This window comes from Onychostoma macrolepis, chromosome 07, assembly GCF_012432095.1.
Source record: "Onychostoma macrolepis isolate SWU-2019 chromosome 07, ASM1243209v1, whole genome shotgun sequence".
Taxonomy (NCBI): domain Eukaryota; kingdom Metazoa; phylum Chordata; class Actinopteri; order Cypriniformes; family Cyprinidae; genus Onychostoma; species Onychostoma macrolepis.
Genome location: NC_081161.1, coordinates 6,109,978 through 6,132,690, shown reverse-complemented (window position 1 = coordinate 6,132,690; position 22,713 = coordinate 6,109,978). Strand labels below are relative to the sequence as shown.

Below are 22,713 nucleotides of genomic sequence, written 5' to 3'. Positions count from 1 at the left end.
GTGCTACTCATGGCCTCAGGCCTCAACATGCATCTCTGAAATAAAGCAAATCCACCAACAAAGCAACGCTACGCTGTTGTTACTGAACAATAAATATGAGCTTGATGTTATTCCCCACTGAAGACTGAGTCATGTTTACCTGGTCCAGATCCCTCCCCTTTATGATTCCCTCTACACTGATAAGAGAACAGCAAACACATAGACATTTGGCAAAATCTCAGCCTCTCTATCAGTCTAGCTCTGATGAGCCTTGGACTTTAATTACTGTATCCTCAGCAAAATCAAAGAGCTCCGCTTCAGTTCCTGGGTGCAGGCAACGTATGGCAGAACAAAGATCTCAACGTGATTCCACCATTTGAAGTCCATTGATTGGGAAGGGCAGAGTAAAAGATCCAAGAGCGCACTAATGTGCTGAGGCTGAAGCGTTTACAAGCTCGGATGGACTCAACAGGCCGTTGAGTGAAACTCTGGTGAGCTTTACAGTGTGCTGTTGATTCTTACATACAGGCCGAATCCTGACTTTACCATGAAGATCTCTGGGACTTCACTCGACCTGAGTGCAACAGACTATGGAATAACCCTGGACCCTACATTCACCATGCTGGAGTTTGACGGTCTACGTGTTCTCCCTCTACAAGCAGGTACGTCTAACCTTTGGTCTACTGACTCATTACCCAGTTACTGACGCAAAAAGACAGTAATGATTTCTGAAGATAGGCCTCGTGGATGTTGTTCTATACTTGAAGATCCTGCTAAAAAAACAGCTTTTCAGATTATCTGCCCAAGTATGTTCTAAGAATGTTTTGTCTAAGAATTTCTGAATGTTCTTGGAATGGTCCAAATGCATTTTAATAACAATGTTAAGGGAGCATTCCATTTTATCATTTTGAAAACCTTATGGGAACCATACTTTTAAATGTTCTCTAACATTCTAAACCAAGTAGTAATGTATAAATGAACATTCTATTAATGTTACTCTTTGTTCATAACTTTGAGAAAACCTTGCCAAACCCTTAGCCAAAGTTTTGAGAATTTAGTTAATGCTGGTTAGTGCTGATTAACCAGCTTATCCATGTAAAACAGCATGATCTTTCTATTGAATCTGGTTAAACAAAAAAGTGTGGCTGGTTAAGGTAGTTGGGGCACTGACTTATATGTCTATGAAAAAGAAAAGGACAAACATTTCACATATGTAGGTTTGTGCTTTGGAATTGTACTCTTTGTATTCATGTTGGTTTCATATGGTTTTTATACTGATTTCAAATTTACATTTCACGACTAATCCATATGTGTACATATATATATTCTCATTAAGGTCTCATTTGTTCACATGTATTAACTAACATGAACATGAACTAACAGTGAGCAATATATTTTTACAGCACTTATTAATTTTTGTTAATGTTAGTATATGTGTGTGTGTGTGTGTGTGTGTGTGTGTGTGCGCGCATTTTTGTGAAAAGTCAGGACATAGATTTGTATAATGACAAAGGTATGACATAGGTATTACAAGGTGAAGATGACTTTTCAGGACATTGACCCATGTCCCCACTTTTCAAAACGCTTATAAATCATACAGAGTGAGGTTTTTTTGGGGAAATTGAAATGCACAGTCTCCTGTAAGGGGTAGGTTTAGGTGTAGGGTTGGTGTAGGGCAATAGCACATACAGTAAGTACAGTATAAAAACCATTACACCTATGGGATGTCCCCACTTTTCACAAAAACGAACATGTGTGTGTGTGATGTAAATATAATTTGTAGGGAAAATATATATATTTTATATATAAGAACATCATTCTTTTTCCTCATTTTTTTCATTCTTCATTCATTCATTTTCTTCATTATGACGTCAAAACATTTGTCTCACCCTGACATTCTTGAAATGAAATGGAGATAAATTGATAGATAAAACAAAAAAACAAGTGTAACATCATTGACCTAGTTAACAATCCCACAGTAGTGCAGCAGTAGCATCCCATTCTCCAGCCCAGCTTCCAAAACACAATTTATGCTGTTGACCAGCAAAGTTGGTCTTTTCAGCAGGGGAAGCTTGTTTGAATATGATTGATATTGCATTTGAGTTGCATATACACTACATGCACGGTTGAGTTAAAACATAAACACAAAGATAAATGTTTAAAGGCGGTCTGTCAGCATTTGTATGCATGTCTGCTGCCAATGAACATGGAGAACTGCAATGCAAGCCAAGTAGAGCATGTGTTTAACCACTCTCATTTTTAAACTCTTCCATTCTTGAGTGTTTAGGCCATTTGCTCACAGAGCAGGGCACTAAAAGGTAACTTCGCAATGACATTAGTTCCTATAGCATGAGATGCTGCTATTTCAATTACTGTCTGGTCATAAGAGGACTTTTCAAAAGCCTATGCGCACCACTTCAACCTTTTCCTGCTTTCCATTATAATCTCATTTTCTTTAATCATTAGAAGCGCTGCTGATTCAGACATACTGGATCCATCTTACCAAAGCTCACATGCGTGGGTGCCAGAAGCATTGTAGACTCTTAATATAATATAACTGCCCTTTGAACCTAGAGGCGTTCTGTATGTTAGAGCATATTACCTCTCTGAGTGGCTTTAAAGTGCTGAGTGTATTATTTGCATACATTAGGCTTTATTCCTCCGTCGCCTAAGTGAAGATGTGACGTTCACTGGCTTGGGATGCAAACTGGTGGCAATCAAATTCTGAGCGCAATTTAATGCAACACATGAGGGAATTGAATTAAATTTTAGCTAACACTGCGAAATTACCTGGGAAATAGCTGTAGACTGAGTCTTTTCACTGACCTGCTTAATTAAATGGAGTTTCACTTTCACAAAGTAATAAGTACAGACACTCTGACGCCGGGCGGATAATCCACTGGGTGATTGGACACGTTTCCTCCGCTGAGTTGGAATTGCAATGATTTACGTCAGGGATCTGCAACAGGGGGACTGACAATTATTAGTATTTATTTTTTCTCAATTGTATTTTTACATGAAAAAAACTAAAAACAATCTTGTCTATAATAAAGGTTAATAAAAAATTCTGACATTTTACTCAACCTCAGGCCATCCAAGATGTACAAACCCGATTCCAAAAAAGTTGGGACACTGTACAAATTGTGAATAAAAAAGGAATGCAATAATTTACAAATCTCATAAACTTATATTTTATTCACAATAGAATATAGATAACATATCAAATGTTGAAAGTGAGACATTTTGAAATGTCATGCCAAATATTGGCTCATTTTGGATTTCATGAGAGCTACACATTCCAAAAAAGTTGGGACAGGTAGCAATCAGAGGCCGGAAAAGTTAAATGTACATATAAGGAACAGCTGGAGGACCAATTTGCAACTTATTAGGTCAATTGGCAACATGATTGGGTATAAAAGAGCCTCTCAGAGTGGCAGTGTCTCTCAGAAGTCAAGATGGGAAGAGGATCACCAATTCCCCCAATGCTGCGGCGAAAAATAGTGGAGCAATATCAGAAAGGAGTTTCTCAGAGAAAAATTGCAAAGAGTTTGAAGTTATCATCATCTACAGTGCATAATATCATCCAAAGATTCAGAGAATCTGGAACAATCTCTGTGCGTGGGGTCAAGGCCGGAAAACCATACTGGATGCCCGTGATCTTCGGCCCTTAGACGGCACTGCATCACATACAGGAATGCTACTGTAATGGAAATCACAACATGGGCTCAGGAATACTTCCAGAAAACATTGTCGGTGAACACAATCCACCGTGCCATTCGCCGTTGCCGGCTAAAACTCTATAGGTCAAAAAAGAAGCCATATCTAAACATGATCCAGAAGCGCAGGCGTTTTCTCTGGGCCAAGGCTCATTTAAAATGGACTGTGGCAAAGTGGAAAACTGTTCTGTGGTCAGACGAATCAAAATTTGAAGTTCTTTTGGAAAACTGGGACGCCATGTCATCCGGACTAAAGAGGACAAGGACAACCCAAGTTGTTATCAGCGCTCAGTTCAGAATCCTGCATCTCTGATGGTATGGGGTTGCATGAGTGCGTGTGGCATGGGCAGCTTACACATCTGGAAAGGCACCATCAATGCTGAAAGGTATATCCAAGTTCTAGAACAACATATGCTCCCATCCAGACGTCGTCTCTTTCAGGGAAGACCTTGCATTTTCCAACATGACAATGCCAGACCACATACTGCATCAATTACAACATCATGGCTGCGTAGAAGAAGGATCCGGGTACTGAAATGGCCAGCCTGCAGTCCAGATCTTTCACACATAGAAAACATTTGGCGCATCATAAAGAGGAAGATGCGACAAAGAAGACCTAAGACAGTTGAGCAACTAGAAGCCTGTATTAGACAAGAATGGGACGACATTCCTATTCCTAAACTTGAGCAGCTTGTCTCCTCAGTCCCCAGACGTTTGCAGACTGTTATAAAAAGAAGAGGGGATGCCACACAGTGGTAACCATGGCCTTGTCCCAACTTTTTTGAGATGTGTTGATGCCATGAAATTTAAAATCAACTTATTTTTCCCTTAAAATTATACATTTTCTCAGTTTAAACATTTGATATGTCATCTATGTTGTATTCTGAATAAAATATTGAAATTTGAAACTTCCACATCATTGCATTCTGTTTTTATTCACAATTTGTACAGTGTCCCAACTTTTTTGGAATCGGGTTTGTAGATGAGTTTGTATCATCTTTGGAACAGATCTGTAGAATAGCATTACATCACTTGCTCATCAATGGATCCTCTGAAGTGAATGGGTTCCGTCAGAATGATAGTCCAAACAGTTGATAAAAACATCACAATCCACAAGTAATCCACATGACTCCAGCCCATGAATTATCATCTTGTGAAGTGGAAATCATTAAGACTTCATTTATCATTTTAAACCATTGCCTCTGGCTAAAACATGAGTCCTCTATCCATAATATTGCCTTCCCCAGTGAAAAAGTCTTCTTGTCTGAATCAGGAGAGAAATATGCACAGATCAAAGACATTTTGTTTACAAGCGAAAACAGTCCACAACAGTCCTTAACAAATATATGGCTGGATTTTGATGTGAGAGAACAACAGTGGATGGACTTTTTCAATGGAGGAAGCGTTATTATGGATTATGGATTATGGTGGTGGTTGAGGAGAGACCCCCCCACATGATTGTAAAGCGCTTTGGGTGTATAGCAATACACAATAAAAGCGCTATATAAATGCTTCATTCATTCATTCATTCATTCATTATGGATTAAGGATTATGGCCAGAGGTTACTGTTAAAAATTTAAATTGTAAACTGTTTTTACTGATTTTCAAATAAATGCTACCTTGGTGAGCATAAGAGACGTCTTTCAAAAGTATTTTAAAAAAACGGTAGCATCTACATTGTCAAAGTGATGCTACAGATGTCAAATTCTGTTTTGTCCACTCTTTTTCCAATGAAGAGCCACTAATCCCAGGACATGTGCCTGCATCAGTACCAGTGGCTGCGCCACAGCAGAGCAGCATGAATCTCTGTGCTATCTGCGCAGACAGAGCTACAGGGAAGCACTACGGTGCGTCCAGTTGTGATGGCTGCAAGGGCTTCTTCAGGAGGAGTGTGCGCAAGAACCATGCCTACACATGCAGGTGAGAACTCACAACTATCTACTATATGTGACCCTGGACCACAAAACCAGTCATAAGGGTCAATTTTTCTAAATTGAGGATAGGACAACTGCAACCATGCTATTTTGCTATAGATAGGACAAATATGATAGGACAACATTTGGCTGAGATACAACTATTTGAAAATCTGGAATCTGAGGGTGCATAAAAATCTAAATATTCAGAAAATCGCCTTTAAAGTTGTCCAACTGAAGTTCTTAGCAATGCATATTACTAATCAAAAATTAAGTTTTAATATATTTGTGGTATAGGAAATTTACAAATTATCTTCATAGAACATGATCTTTACTTAATTTCCAAATGATTTTTGGCATAAAAGAAAAATCGATAATTAACCCATACAATGTATTTTTGGCTATTGCTACAAATATACCCCAGCGACTTAAGACTGGTTTTGTTGTCCAGGGTCATTGGAAAAAGGCTGTTGTTACACCAATTTACAAATCAGGAGATTCTAATATGATTTCAAATTATCGTCCAATATCAATTTTACTGTTTATGTCTTTTTAGAGAAAGTTGTGGCTGAACAATTAATAAATTATTTAGTAAGTAATAAACTCCTTCATCAGCATCAATTTGGTTTCAGACCACGGCATTCAACAGAAACGGCTATCTGTTATTTTTTAGAAAAGGCTCGATCTTCTTTGAATCAGGGGCATGTAATGGGTGCTGTTTTTATTGATCTAAAAAAAGCTTTTGACACAGTTAATCACACTGTTTTGATATCTAAACTAAGTACATTTAACTTTAAGTAAGCAATCAGTTGGTTTACCTCTTATCTAAAACAAAGGGAACAGTGTGTAAAAATTGAGGATACAAAATCATTGTTTACAAGGAATAAAATGGGTCCATTGCTTTTTAGTTTGTTTATAAATGATCTGGCATGTAGTTGTCCAGATGTTCAATGTCAGCTCTACGCGGATGATACGGTAATGTATACAGTACATCTGTTAAGTCATCAGCTAAGGTTGCTGCACTTTTAAATGAGCAAATGGAAAAGATATCTAGATGGCTCCAGGAAAATAATCTTACATTAAATGTTAAGAAAACTGTCTTTATGTGTTTTTCTAATAGAAATTAAGGTACTTAACAAAGAAATAGAGGAGGTAAATGAAGTTAGTTTTTTAGGAGTAGTTCTAGACTCACAACTCAGATTTGACAAACATATAAATAGGCTGTCAAAAATAGTTAAGATGAACTTAAATTGTTTTAAACTTATTAGGTATTACATTATGACTGAGGCAGTTCATTTGTTTCTGCATACAATGATTTTGTTACAGTGTGGTCTCAAACTAGTGATTCTTTGATTAGAAAAATTGAAATGCTGTACAATCAGGCTCTAAAAATAGTGGATAAAAAGCCAAACCAATGGCATCACTGTCATATTTTAAAGAAATGGCATATGCTTAATTTTACCATTTTAAAAATGTATCATACGTGAAACTGATTTTTAAATGTTTGCATAATAAGGCACCTTCTGTTTTATGTAATTTGGTAAATAGGCAAGGAAACTGTAGGATTGCATGGGTTTTGTAGAACATCACAAGGGCAAAGAGCATTTTCTGTAAAGGGGTCACAACTTTGGAATATGTTGCCAAATGAGTTTAAAGTGATACATGATACAAAGTCTTTCACATTGACGGTTAAACGTTGGCTTGAAATAAATCAGACCTGTACGCATATTTGAATTTTCATATGGTTCCTTACTAGTTATTTATTAAGATTGGAAGAGTCTATAAAACTTGGGTATGTTGTTGTTCTGTATTCTGTTTGTAATGTATGCAGATATTGTATGATGTATGATTTGTTATGTTAGTTTTAGGTATAGTTAGTTATTTTATTTTAATTATTTTGGTTATTTATACATGTATTGATTTTTAGAAAATAAAAATAAAAATTAAACCTAAAAATAAAAAAATAATAGAAATGAGAAAAGCACAATTACTAAAAAATAAAAATAAAATTAAGATAAAAGCTGAAAATATAAAAATAAAAGCTATATTTATAAATAATGAATAAAATACGATAGTATATAAATAATACTAAAATAACTTTAGAAAGAAAAGAAAATTAAATAGAAAAAAAACCATATTGTATACAGTTAGCATGTTTATATTTTATATGAATTTTATAGAATTTACAGAAATATTTCATGAAATTAATAATTAGTGTTTCAAATACAGACAATATACATTTGTATTCTATGTTATTTCACATTTCCACAGGAGCTGACTGATATATTGTCTTTGTGGCAGGAGCCCATCTATAAATGATCACAATGTCTGTGTCCTATAAAAAAAAAATCTGTGATCTGTGACCACCTTCATCAGTACGTGTAAGAGCATAACCTGAAGTGTTTCATTGGATCTCTTCAAATGTGAGAATTATAGTCGCCTATGTACTTCTGTCTTTTGTGTGTGAAGGTTCAGCAGGCAGTGTGTGGTGGACAAAGACAAAAGAAACCAATGTCGATACTGCAGACTTCGAAAGTGCTTCAGAGCCGGCATGAGGAAAGAAGGTAAAAGCCTGAGTCCATTTCATTTTAGTTTATGATGCAGAATTTAAAGAGTTTCTTCAAGGTCACGGATCTGGGCTAGGCCTGCATATAAACTAATTGAGTTATTGGACTTATCCCAATACTTGTGAATGTCTGCATCTCTCTCTGAATTAAAGATATTGAACAACTGGGTGAACTCAAACTATTACAATAAGGCAATTCCCAAAACCATCATATACATTTTTTATATACTCTCAAGCTGAAAAGCAAAGAAACAATGTAAAAGTATCTGGGCCATTGATTAAAACTTTATAAAGGTGTTGTTCTGAGCCATGAGTCTAAGACATCTCATCAAATATTGTTTTAAAAATGCCAAGTTTCACAATGTCCTTTCCATCTGTAGAATAGAGCTTGTGCTTTCAGCAGGATGAAGCTGTGTCCATGTAATAAGAAACACAGCTCCAGAAATACAGTAATGCTGAGTGACCCTGGTGAAGGTATCAGTGTCTCTCCAAAGTGCTAAAAGTCGTTGTTTTCTTTGAGTAAGATGCACCTAGCTTTTTAACTCTCTAAAGCTTGTCAGTGAGACTCAGACACTCACTAAGCTGGCTTAAAAATGATTTGGTTGAAAATGTTGCATGTTGTTTCAGGTTGGTCCACAAACTCCACATAAAATAAATTATACTTATTTCCACTTCAAGCTTGGGCAGGGCTGTTTTTCAGACTGATATTGAAGAAAGAGTGTATAGCTGACTGTATAAATGCACTAATTGCCCTTGTGAAAAAGAAGTATACTTTAAAAGCATACTTCAAAAAAATTATTATTAAAAAAATCATTTGCAATTGCACGACACTCAATTGCATGTTAATGGAAATTAAATGAAAATGTGCAATAGTCTAAATTTCATTATATTATAGTTACTGTAGCTGAATGTTTTTGTCCTCTTACAGTTTTTCTCGATTGCTAACACACTGTAACTGATTCATTTGGCACAATTTTCCAAACCATTCATACACGTTTCTCAAAACAAAGACACGTTTCTCAAAACTTTTAACACATTCCACCTGCTTTCACACATGCTCCAATTTGCTCAGTGTTTTCTGCAAAACTCTACACAATAACAGCATCATTTTGCACAGATTTAACCATGTTATCATTTATAAAACGCAAATACACAATATAACTACCTCAAGAATCACAAAATGAACACAAATAGCACACATTTATCCGTGTTTGAACATTCAGTAGCAAAACTGATGACACACAGGTCAGAATCTCAGGATGATATGAACAAGAGCACAGGTGGTTATGTGTTTTGGAAAATGAATCCTGGTAGTGGGAGACAAAGAGGAATTGGAGGGGAAAAGGGGATGAGGTCAAAGGTCATTTGTTCCTGATGAAATATAAAGCACTATAGTTGAGCATGTTCTTGTGCATGGGATGATCATAAGGAAAGCTGCCTGCAGGCTCATCTACTTACACATTACAATTACAGTACATAGTAGCGGTACTTCAGATAAGAGAACTTGTACTGTAAATACAGTAGCACACACCCTCAAACTCGTAACCGTTGAATTGATTTATGGCCAAGTACTTTTTACATGTATTTGTGCAGAACTGAGAGTCGACTGTCGAGGGGAGGTAGAGAAAGTCTTTTCTCAGAAGAATAAGAAACCGCTATAGTATAACAAATAAGGATATTACCAATACTGTAATGCAACTTGGCAGAGGATGCTGTGTTTACAGTTTTTCTCGATTGCTAACACACAATTCACCATTTGCTCACAACTAGAAACACAATCTTAAAACTACACATCAACTTGTGCAAACTTCAAACTTCCAGGTCAAAGTCAAACATTTTAGTCAAAAACATATTCTCTTTTGTCAGAATCTAATCTTTGGCCTCAGATGACACACAAAGCTGTCAAATACACAGACTATTTTCCTGACCAGAGAACACTAGTGAGATCAATTCATAACACAAAAACCTCCTTTTGGGAAACACAAGACATCTTGCAAGTCAATGTCTGTTACAGTATGCAGTATTTGTTATACTATAGCAGTTTCTTAGTCTTCTGAGAAAAGACTTTCTCTACCTCCCCTCGACAGTCGACTCTCAGTTCTGCACAAATACATGTAAAAAGTACTTGGCTACAAATCAATTCAACAGTTACGAGTTTGAGGGTGTGTGCTACAGTATTTACAGTACAAGTTCTCTTATCTGAAGTACCGCTACTATGTACTGTAATTGTAATGTGAAAGTAGATGAGCCTGCAGGCCAGCTTTCCTTGTGATCATCCCATGCACAAGAACATGCTCAACTATAGTGCTTTATATTTCATCAGGAACAAATGACCTTTGACCTCATCCCCTTCATTTTTCTTTTCTCATCCTATTCCTCTTTGTCTCCCACTACCAGGATTCATTTTCCAAAATACATAACCACCTGTGCTCTTGTTCATATCATCCTGAGATTCTGACCTGTGTGTCATAAGTTCTGCTACTGAATGTTCAAACACAGATAAATGTGTGCTATTTGTGTTCATTTTGTGATTCTTGAGGTAGTTATATTGTGTATTTGTGTTTTCTAAATGATAACATGGTTAAACCTTTGCAAAATGATGCTGTTATTGTGTAGAGTTTTGCAGAAAACACTGAGCAAATTGAGGCATGTGTGAAAGCAGGTGGAATGTGTTAAAAGTTTTGAGAAACGTGTATGAATGGTTTGGAAAATTGGGCCAAATGAATCAGTTACAGTGTGTTAGCAATCGAGAAAAACTGTATTTATTTATTGCTGTACAGAAACTGACAGTATATTCCAATGTGTGTTTACTGTATATTCTGTTGTTTGGTTTTTGTACTTTTCTCTTCTAGTGCTTTTCATCTACTGTAAGATAACTTTACAGTAGTGTAATGAAAGCAAACTTTTCTTAAAGCTTATTGGTGAATTTTACTGTATCTGCACAACTCTATTTATGCTGCATACTGTAACAGACACTGACTTGCAAGATGTTTTGTGTTTCCCAAAAGGAGGTTTTTGTATCAGTGTTTTGAATTGATCTCACTAGTGTTCTCTGGTCAGGAAAATAGTCTGTGTATTTGACAGCTTTGTGTGTCATCTGAGGCCAAAGATTAGATTACGACAAAACAGAATATGTTTTTGACTAAACTATTTGATTTTGACCTGGAAGTTTGAAGTTTGCACAAGTTGGTGTGTAGTTTTGAGATTGTGTTTCTAGTTGTGAGAAAATAGTGAATTGTTTCATGAATTGTGTGTTAGCAATCGAGAAAAACTGTAAGTAGCACTTAAGTATATCATTATATATAATTTCATAATTAGTTCTATTGAAATATGGTTAAAGTATACTGCTGACTGTACTGACAAGCATTTATGGTAAACTAAAATATAATTTAATGTCATTTCTATTTAAACTTGCATATCATGTATTTAAAATGTGCTTGTAATTACACATTTGTATTGATGAAACTGCAATTCAGTGCATTTCAAATAAATGAATCTTAAATGTAAATGAAAATTATAACAACATACTTTACATGTGCTTTAGTATGCTAGTCAACTAATAAAGCACAACAAAAGATTATTAAAACATAATGATTTAAAACATACTTTAAAGTATAACTTCTAATTTGGCATTTTTACTTTTTAAAAGTGTACTTAACTGTGTAAGAGCCTGTATTCCCTTCAAGTACACTTAAGTGGCCTTTTATTTCACCAGTATTACATTAAATGCATTAAGTTACATTAAATACATTAAGTGCACATTAAATATGATTAAGCATGCTTCTTTTTCAGTATATATATATATATATATATATTTTTTTTTTTTTAATTATTATTATTTATTTTATTTATTTTTTATCAAAGTGCAACCACTGGCTATATTGTTATCTGTTTTCTATCAGGTAACACATTAGGAAAGTTGGTTTTATGTTTCTCTTTGTTTGTGTCTCTTAGCTGTTCAGAATGAGCGTGACCGTATCAGCTGTCGTAGAGAAGGTCAAGGCGTCGGGACTCTCACCATTGATGTGCTGATGCAGGCAGAGGCTTGCACTCATCAGGTGAACTTTCTGTTGAACTTACTTTCAAAACATTCACATTTGTAAACAATATTACGGTGGCCGAGAGAGCTCAAAGCGCTGCAAATAGAAAAAAACACCTGCAAATTAAGAAAACAACTCCATCGATTTGACAACACATGTGCTGCAAATGCTCACAACACAACCAAACAAAGAAACGCTCTGCAAATAAATTTCTTTATTTGTTTGCGTTGTGAGCATTTGCAGCACCAGCTGTCAAACTGATGAAGATGTTTTTTTTTATTTGCTGGTGCTTTTTCTCTCTGCATGTGTTTTCTGAAGTTGCAACGCGTTGAGCTCTCTCGGCCACCGTACAATATCCTTTTCTTACACAATACACTTTAAGTAAACAGTATAAATCCTAAACAATGATTTAAGTGAGACAACCAATAGGGGGCATTTGACCTCAGAATGGCTTAAATTGGTTTAAAATAAGACAAAAAAAAAGCATGAAAATAAGAGGAAACAATTGAAAATCAAGATATTTTGTGTCAACAAGTGTTTTTTTTTTGTTTGTTTTTTGAAGAACCTTACAGTCTTGGATAATACATCTAAAAGGATCAGACAGCCACAGCTTTGCCTCATTGATTTTGCTTCTTGAGCTGGATTCATGTTATAAAAAATATTTTCATGCTGGCCCATTTTCATCTTCACCTTGGTGTTTCTTCACAATGAGGCACAAAATCACTTTCCAGAACCTTCACCCTCTCTGCTCCTCTCTGTGTGGAAAGAGCTGCCAACCTCCAAACAGCTGAAACCATTACAGCTTTTACGAAGCAGCTGAAAACACACTCCACAACTAAACCAATGCACTTGCAAACAAAAACATAGAAAATCTTCTTCTTTCTCTCCTCTGAATTTCTCCTCTGCTCTAGCCTTGGTCCTAATCTAGCTTTCTAATAAACGTGCCATTGCATACTGCAAATACTGCTCACTCTGAGACAAATTGCTTCTGCTTCTCTGTTGTAAGTCGCTTTGGATAAAGGCCTCTGGGAAATGCATAAATGCACATGTATCTGTATTTGAACTATTTATATTAAGCTCAGAGTCATTCTGCCATCTGCAGAACCAGAATCCCATGAGGGACATCAACACCAAGAAGATAGCCGGCGTGGGAGATGTGTGTGAATCCATGAAACAGCAGCTACTCCTTCTAGTGGAATGGGCGAAGCGCATCCCTGAGTTCTGCGAGCTCTCGGTGGATGACAGGGTAGGCCTGTTCCTGACCGTGTTTGTTTGATCATGAGCTGTCACTTCTTGTCTATGAGTGTGTTGTGTGTTGATGTGTCTGTGTGTGTGTGCAGGTGGCACTGTTAAGAGCTCACTCCGCTGAACACCTCATCTTAGGGGTGGCACGACGTTCACTTCCCTACAATGACATCATCCTGCTGGGTGAGCGGGTGGCTGGGTTGGGGTCACTTGAAAACTGGCCATTCCTCTTTGCACTGCATTTTTCATGTCTCAATCATATTGTATGCATTAGATAAATTATTAAAATACATAAATTAAAAGGAAATCATATTAGTTTTTACCTCAAAAACTAGTGAACTATTCTTGAAAGATTTGCACTTATAAAATTGCACAGTTATTATTTAACTAAAACTATTTTTTGTTTTTTTATTAATTAAATACAATTTAAAATAAGATATTTATATTTTTAAATATTAATATATTTTAAAATGGCAAAAACACACAGCAAAATTATGAAAACTTAAACTATAATTAAAATGAAAACAAAAAATTGCTAATAATTTAAAATATTAAACAAAAAAACTATAATAGTACCTTAATGATACTAAAATAATATTGATTTCAAGATTTCATTTACTAGCTTCCATCCTGTTTGGTGTGTTGTTCACTTTATTGTCACTGTATAAATGTTATCAAATGTATAATCGATCAATTTTAAGTACCTGTTCCAATTTATAAATTATATAAATGCTTGCTTAAAAACATAAGTTTTTTTTTTTTTTTAAGTTACAGAGCTCACAAGGTATTGGCTCGAAAGTAACAACCTTAATGTTAGCAAGATTTGTCATTATACTGTGTTTGTACAGGAAACGACTTCATCATTCCTGTTCGAGGCACCGAGCAGGAGATGTCCAAGGTAGCCACTCGTATCCTGGAAGAGCTGGTGAGACCTCTGAAAGAGCTGAACATCACAGACACTGAATTTGTCTGTCTCAAAACCATCGTCTTCTTCGCCCCAGGTTAGTCAGGGATCACCGCTGTGTTCCCAGTCAAACACTCTGTCCATGCCAGGAGCGTCTGCACTTGTTCCTGGCACTCTTTGGTTGTGCTGTCTTTCTTGGTTTCATGATGTTTTATGGGGATCTATTAATATCTGGGACGTGCTGGTGAGGATTGTTGAGTTATAGACTTTCCTGCCTGTTGGCCTGGAGGTCTGATTATAAGAGTGGAGCCAGGTTGGTCAGTGAGATTTGCTTTGTTTAATTTTCTTTGGTTTCAGCAGAGGCCATTTTTGTACCCATGTGCTATGATCTAACATGAAAAGCTAAAATGTAAAATATTGCAGGTTTTCTCTTTTTGGAAGTATTCAAAATTCCTTTTAATATATTTATTTTGCTAATATAAATATATATATATATATATATATATATATATATTATCCCCAAAATATATTTGCTACAATATGTTGCAAAATATTTTATAATAAAAAAAATATATATATATATATATATATATATATTATTATTATTATTATTATTATATAATAAAAAAAACTTAATTTGTTGTCTATAATGTGTGAAGAAATAACATTGCACATAAAAAAAAATATTATTTAATCATTATAAATCTAGTTTTGACTTTGGCATATGAAGGTACAAACTACATATATTTCAATATTATATTATAATTTCAAAAATATATTTCATTGAGCTTTACTGTTTACAACATATATTTAGCATATATTACAAATATATATTTTCTGTAATTTAAACAAAGTACATTTTCTTGAAAATTTCAGTTGCAGATTATTTTATACAGTATGTGTTACCTGTGTAAATAATTTCCATCCTGTTAGTTTTTTGTAATATGCTTTACGTTACAAAAGCCTTAATGACATTCTTACCCAGGAAGTGGCATCATTTAAAGAAAAAAAAAAAACGGTGTAGAAACCATTTTCACTCTGAAATTGATAGTAAATTTAACAAAACTTTTAAAGTACAAAAATCTTAAATATTATTTTCTTCTAAAACATGCTCCAATTTTACTTAAAAAAAGAAGAAGAAAAAAATGTATGGGGGAAAAAAACTGTACAAAAGAGAATTGAAGAAGACTGAAGAACTGAAGAACTGACTTGCTTTCAGCTCTTGATTTGGAATTTTTTCCCCAAAACCATTTGCAGCTGTCTTTCCAAAGAGTTTAATGATCTGTCTGTTGCTTATTCAAATATACTTTGTCACAGAAATACATACAGACATGCACATACAAATCTTGATTATCCAATCCATGCACCAAATGACGAATGCAGTCTCAGCTAATCTTGATACATGTCTCAGTGTCACTGAACCCGGTTGTGTGTTTCAGACTGTCCTGGACTGCAGTGCTCTCAGGCAGTGCGCCGCCTGCGATTCCAGGCCCAGGTGCTGCTGGATGAGGCCACGAGCGAGCAGCGAGGCCGGTTTGGAGAGCTGCTGTTGTTGCTGACCACACTCCAGAGTGTGGCCTGGCAGATGGTGGAGCAGCTGCAGCTGATGCGTCTCCTGGGCAAAGCCAGTGTGGACAGCCTGCTGATGGAGATGCTCCTGGGAGAAGAAGCAAGCAGAGGATCTGAAGCACTGGCAGCCTCAGGTATAAAACCAATCTAAAAATCTCAAATGAGATCTCAATTATTCCTCCTAGACATCCGTGAGCTTAAATGGAGATCAAATTAAGACATTTGCTGAAGTCTCATGCTTCTCAGATTATTCTCCTGATAAAATCTTACATGTGTCTCCAGTAAAAAAAGATCTCAACAATGTCACAGACTCTGGTCAGATACACTGTAAAAAGTGATAAGTTGACTTAACTTAAAAAAAATGGAGGAAACCTGTTGCCTAAAAGTTATTAATTAAATAATAATTTTAAAAAATAAGTTAAGTGAATTGTCAAGTTCACTTAACTTTTTTTTATTTATTTATTTTTTATTATTTAATTAATCATTTTAAGGCAACGGGTTTCCTCAATTTTTTTAAGTTAAGTCAACTTATCACTTTTTACAGTGTAGCCAAGATATTAAAGTCTGCAATTCAGTATCAAAGATCTCATCAAGAACTCATTTCTCATCAAATGCTTTCAAGAAGTGCACTTAATTGAAGGCCAATTACATGTTCACTTGTAGTATACTTCAAATCTTAAGCTTATACATTTTTTTAACTTACTGAACTTGCAGACTATACAATATTAACTAACTAAAAAGCAATGTCTGTCCTAACACACTTTTTAATTGTCAAATTAATGTTAGATACATTTTAAATCATTATGTTTTAAAAATCATGATAATAATGTTTTGTTGTGCTTTAAAGAAGGACAGTTATTTTCATGACTAACATACTAGATTACATGTAAATTACTGTATTGTACTAAATTGCAATTTTACAAATGTGTAATTACCTAGGTTGGTAATTATAAGTATTTTTAAATACATGACATACAAGTTTCAATAGAAATAACATTAAAGTATATTTTAGTTTACCATAAATGCTTCTCAGTACATTCAGCAATAACTTTAACCATATTTCAAAGACAATAGAAGCAATTATGGAATGTCTTTTACTTAAATCCTACTTAATTAGGTCAAAAAAGCAATCTATTATTGCATTTAATATGTGACCCTGGACCACAAAACCAGTCTTAAGTCGCTGGGGTATATTTGTAGCAATAGATATTAAGTAAAGATCATGTTCAATGAAGATATTTTGTAAATTTCTTACCGTAAATGTATCAAAACTTAATTTTTGATTAGTAATATGCATTGCTAAGAACTTCATTTGGACAACTTTAAAGGCGTTTTTCTCAATATTTAGATTTTTTTTGCAGCCTCAGATTCCAGATTTTCAAATAGTTGTATCTCAGCCAAATATTGTCCGATCCTAACAAACCATCAATGGAAAGCTTATTTATTTAGCTTTCAGATGATGTATGTCGGCAGCCATGTCACCCTGTAGCCCAAGACTGGTTACTCACTGAAGCTAAGCAGGGTTGAGCCTGGTCAGTACCTGGATGGGAGACCTCCTGGGAAAATTAGGTTGCTGCTGGAAGAGGTGTTAGTGAGACCAGTAGGGGGTGCTCACCCTGTGGTCTGTGTGGGTTCTAGCGCCCCAGTATAGTGATGGGGACACTAGACTGTAAAAAGCACTGTCCTTTGGATGAGATGTCCAGGTCCTGTCTCTCTGTGGTCATTAAAAATCCCAGGATGTCTTTCGAAAAGAGTAGAGGTGTGCCCTTGGCATCCTGGCCAAATTCGCCCATTGGCCTCTGACCATCATGGCCTCCTAACAATCCCCATATCTGCTGATTGGCTTCATCACTCTGTCTCCTCTCCACCAATAAGCTGGTGTGTGGTGGGTGTTCTGGTGCACTATGGCTGCTGTGGCATCATCCAGGTGGATGCTACACACTGGTGGTGGATGAGGAGACCCCCACAATGTAAAGCACTTTGAGTGCCTAGAAAAGCGCTATATAAATGTAAGGAATTATTATAAATCTCAATTTCGAAAAATTGACACTTAAGACTGGTTTTGTACTATAATACATGTTTAGTTCATGTTCATTTTAGCAGTTAACATGCAATTGTGTCCGAAAACATTATAGTCAATCTGCACTCAAGTATATTCTTTTAAAGCATATTATTTGCATAATAAGAACTCTTTTATAAGCTCTATAGCTTTATATTCATAGTGTATGTCAAAAATAGTCTCTCCTCTATGTTTATGTCTCACAAGGAATTTTAGGAGGAACATATATGAGACAAAATGAAATCAAAAGTCTAAGATTGCTGAGAATTCAATAAACTCTCCTGAACTATAAAATGTTCCTCTGGGTTTCCATACACTGCTGATTTAGGATCAGTATATAGACTCTTGGAAGAGCGGTGCTGGTCCGGAGACATCGTGGAGAGTTACTGTAGACTTTTTCCAGCATAAACTTCAGCGAACTCAGAGCTGGTTAAGATTCCATAGGAGATCTCAGTCCAGAGTCCATCTGTCTCAGTCTAAGCTCTCGGGCTTAAGATAAGACCCACCATTAGTTCTCTGAGGGAATGGGGGCTCTTTCTGACTTACCCGCAGTTAAAGTATGAACAGGTTGGAAATGGAATAAAACAGTCAACTTTTTTTCTTTTTTTTTCTTTTTTTGCCTTTCTGTAGAGTCAAATCCTGAGCCACTTATATTCACCACAGCTACAGAGTCTGCCCTCTCCAGAGGAATACTGATGGAGCACATCCCAATGCCAAACTTCACATCCGTGATCCTTCCTGTACCCTCCTGTGAGTATCGCAAGCACAGGTAGTCGAGCTGTCAGTCCTATAGCGTTTAAAGGGATAGTTCACCCAAAAATCAACAGTCTATATCGTATCAAATGCATTTGACTTTTTCTACCTCCATAAAAGAAGATATTTTGCACAATATCCATGCTGCTGTTTTCCATACAATGAAAGCAGTGACCAGAAGCTTCTCCCAAACAGTCAAATTAAACATCATGCTCTAAAACAAATATTTTTTTTGAAGATGTTCCATAGATAAAACAAAGATTACTGGAGTACATTTTACAAGAAAATACAATTTCAGTCTTTCTGCTTCAAAATTGCATGTTTAATTCCATGTTTCTTGCAGAGTAGGGTTGTGCCGATAGACGTTAGTATAATATAGTATTGTGTATGGAACGATAGAGATATCGCCTATGGCTGATGCCTTTGACGAAAGCAAGACGATTATTATATTTTATTATTATTATTATTATAAGGCTAGTATTATTATCTAATTACAGTTTTTCTCGATTGCTAACACACTATAACTGATTCATTTGGCCCAATTTTCCAAACCTTTCATACAATTCTCGAAATAAAGACACGTTTCTCAAAACTTTTAACACATTTCACGTGTCTGCACACACGCTCCAATTTGCTCAATGTTTTCTGCAAAACTCTACACAAAAACACCATCATTTTGCAAAGGTTTAACCATGTTCGCATTCAGAAAACACAAACACACAATATAATTAACTCAAGAATCACAAAATGAGCTCAAGCAGCACACATTTATCTGTGTTTGAACATTAAGAAGCAAAACTTATGACACACAGGTCAGAATCTCAGGATGATATGAACAAGAGCACAGGTGGTTATGTGTTTTGGAAAATGAATCCTGGTAGTGGGAGACAAAGAGGAATTGGAGGGGAAAAGGGGATGAGGTCAAAGGTCATTTGTTCCTGATGAAATATAAAGCACTATAGTTGAGCATGTTCTTGTGCATGGAATGATCATAAGGAAAGCTGCCTGCAGGCTCATCTACTTACACATTACAATTACAGTACATAGTAGCGGTACTTCAGATAAGAGAACTTGTACTGTAAATACAGTAGCACACACCCTCAAACTCGTAACCGTTGAATTGATTTGTAGCCAAGTACTTTTTACATGTATTTGTGCAGAACTGAGAGTCGACTGTCGAGGGGAGGTAGAGAAAGTCTTTTCTCAGAAGAATAAGAAACTTTACAGTAGTGTAATGAAAGTAAACTTTTCTTAAAGTTTATTGGTGAATTTTACTGTGTCTGCACAACTCTATTTATGCTGCATACTGTAACAGACATTGACTTGCAAGATGTTTTGTGTTTCCCAAAAGGAGGTTTTTGTGTTTTGAATTGATCTCACTAGTGTTCTCTGGTCAGGAAAATAGTCTGTGTATTTGACAGCTTTGTGTGTCATCTGAGGCCAAAGATTGAGTCTGACAAAAGAGAATATGTTTTTGACTAAAATGTTTGACTTTGACCTGGAAGTTTGAAGTTTGCACAAGTTGGTGTGTAGTTTTGAGATTGTGTTTATAGTTGTGAGAAAATGGTCAATTGTTTCATGAATTGTGTGTTAGCAATCGAGAAAAACTGTAATATTAGGGCTTATTTGTTCCATCATAATTCTTTTTCCAGGTTTTTATAGTGTTTACATGGAATTTGTGGCTTGTTTCCGCCACAAAATAAAAAATAAATTAAATTAAATTAAAAAGGTAATTGCAACTTTTTATCAAGTCGGTATTTTGAGATAAAAGGTCATTTTTAAAATGTATTTATTTATTGCATGGCACAAACAAGCTGCCTTATATTTGTATAGCACTATTCACAATACATAGTTTCAAAGCATTTTCAATCCAATATTACTTCATTAGGTATATACTGCATTTTTAATGTCACTTTTGTCATTCTGACCTTTTGTATGCAACAGCTTTGTCTGAAGATCCCCTGCTACCCACACACACCGGGCATGAGGTCTTCACACATGGACAAGCAGCAGACATGCCAAGAGAAATGTCCAACAGTCTCGCCATGCCAACTGTCCACACGTGCCTTTAACCACATGTGTAAAGGTCCTCAGTTAAACAGACATGAATAACTTTATATACTTATGACCTCAGCTGATAAACACATAAAACTGAGGACAAGGAGTCATTATATTTTACATATAGTGAGTAGGATCATGCTTAATAATAGTGTTAAAATCTAACAGTGTTAAAATTTTAATGAGAGTGAAAAATGAACACAATAAACGGTCTCCAAGCAGTATATAAATATTTTGTATGGAGATCACTGGTAAATGATTGTCTAATTTATTGGATGGTGACATGGCAGGCCGTGTGCATAAACATTACAGTTCAACAACTCTCATGGGTTCATGGTTCAATCAGATACCAGATGTCAAACACATGAGGGTTGGTCTGCCTTAAATGTAGAAAAAGGACTGCCTGATTTTTTTCCACTTGAATATATCATAAGAGATTTTTTGTTTTGTTATCATATCATACACTGTAAAAATGATTTTGTTCTTGTTGTTGTTGTAAATAAAACAGATTATTGGAGTAGGTTTTACAAGAAAATACTATTTCAGTTTTTGTACTTAAAAATTTCAAATTTAATTATGTGTATTACTTGCCATTTCTCTGTAATTATTTGTGAAATTTACTAGCAATGTCTGAGTGAAAATTGTTTCAAAGAAAAAAAAAATACACCAATTTTGTCAGTCTATCATATGTTTGTTTCTGTCACTTTTTTTTTTTTAAATGCATATTTTGCAGTTTATGCTCATGTTAGATTTCTTTTTTCTTTTTTTTTTTTTTTTTTTTTTTTGTTGATTATCAGGTCAAAGTGAATTAGAATTTAATTTAAATTGTTTAGAAAGGCAAACTAGAATAAATGAGAGACCAATAGGCCTAAATGTGGAAAAATAAATTCACCAGAGGGCGCCAAATGCTTATTATCCAAGATTCCCATGTCAGGAAGAGGCTTGTTATTCTTTCATATTATTTGACTTATTTCTCCATAAATATACATTTAGAGCAAGTCATAATAGAACAAATTGTGAAGAGAAATAATCCCATACAACCAAAACCTTACTTCAAAAAAAAAACTGTACAAGGAGGACAAAACTAATCTGAACATGTGAAGCACTTTTAAGTAGTTTTATTTAGATCATCATTACAAAGATGCATTGTACTATCGCCGAACTCAGTATGAATATTATCGTTTAAATTACCATGTATGAGGTTATCGCTATATTTTGTGTTTAAAGGGATAGTCTACCCAAAAAAATCAAATTCTGTCATCTTTACTCACCCTCATGTCATTTCAAAACTGTATGTCTTTCTTCTGCTGAACACAAATAAAGATATTTGAAGAATTTTGGTGACCAAGTCCTGTCGGTTTTTTGTCCATACTATGGACGTCAATTGGACCCAAAACTATTTGTTTACCAATATTCTTTAAAATATCTTCTTTTGTGCATTTCAAAAAGAAATGCATACAGGTTTGGAATGACAAGAGGGTGATGTTTTGGGTGGACTGTCCCTTTAAGAGCCTCTCTCGAGTTCTCCCTCCCTCAGTAGGTAAGAAACAAGTTAAAGTTAGCAACTATGCTGGTCAGGCATTCAGGAGGGATAGTCTGACTCACCAGCAGCAGAGGGGCTTAGTGGGCGGCTATACATCAATAAAGAGATGGAACAAGAAATATTTGCCCCCCCTGGCAACAGTAGCCACAACGAGAGGATCTGTCCAAATAACAAAGAACTACAGTTGGTAACACTTATTCAATAGGACCTCTTTTTTGTCAAACCTGTGATTTCATAAACACACACACTTGCAAAACTAATCATAGCTAATGCATGAGTAATGCTTTAATTGCGCCAAGTTCAGTACAATTTTCTCCTCACCTGTGAAGACATGTCCCCAGCTAGCAAAAAACTGCCACTATGTTAC

General features: G+C 35.4%; 1 protein-coding gene across 1 annotated transcript; it reads left to right on the top strand.

Annotated features, from left to right (window-relative positions):
* The first annotated feature begins 216 nt into the window (after window positions 1-216).
* hnf4b (hepatic nuclear factor 4, beta) lies at window positions 217-22,295 on the top strand. The gene is made up of 10 exons (XM_058783201.1): window positions 217-641; window positions 5,433-5,616; window positions 8,079-8,173; window positions 12,130-12,233; window positions 13,318-13,461; window positions 13,556-13,643; window positions 14,309-14,461; window positions 15,804-16,067; window positions 18,623-18,742; window positions 20,690-22,295. The coding sequence occupies exons 1-10, from the start codon at window positions 527-529 to the stop codon at window positions 20,815-20,817; spliced, it is 1,395 nt and encodes a 464-aa protein (XP_058639184.1). The 5' UTR covers window positions 217-526; the 3' UTR covers window positions 20,818-22,295.
* The last annotated feature ends 418 nt before the right edge of the window (window positions 22,296-22,713 follow it).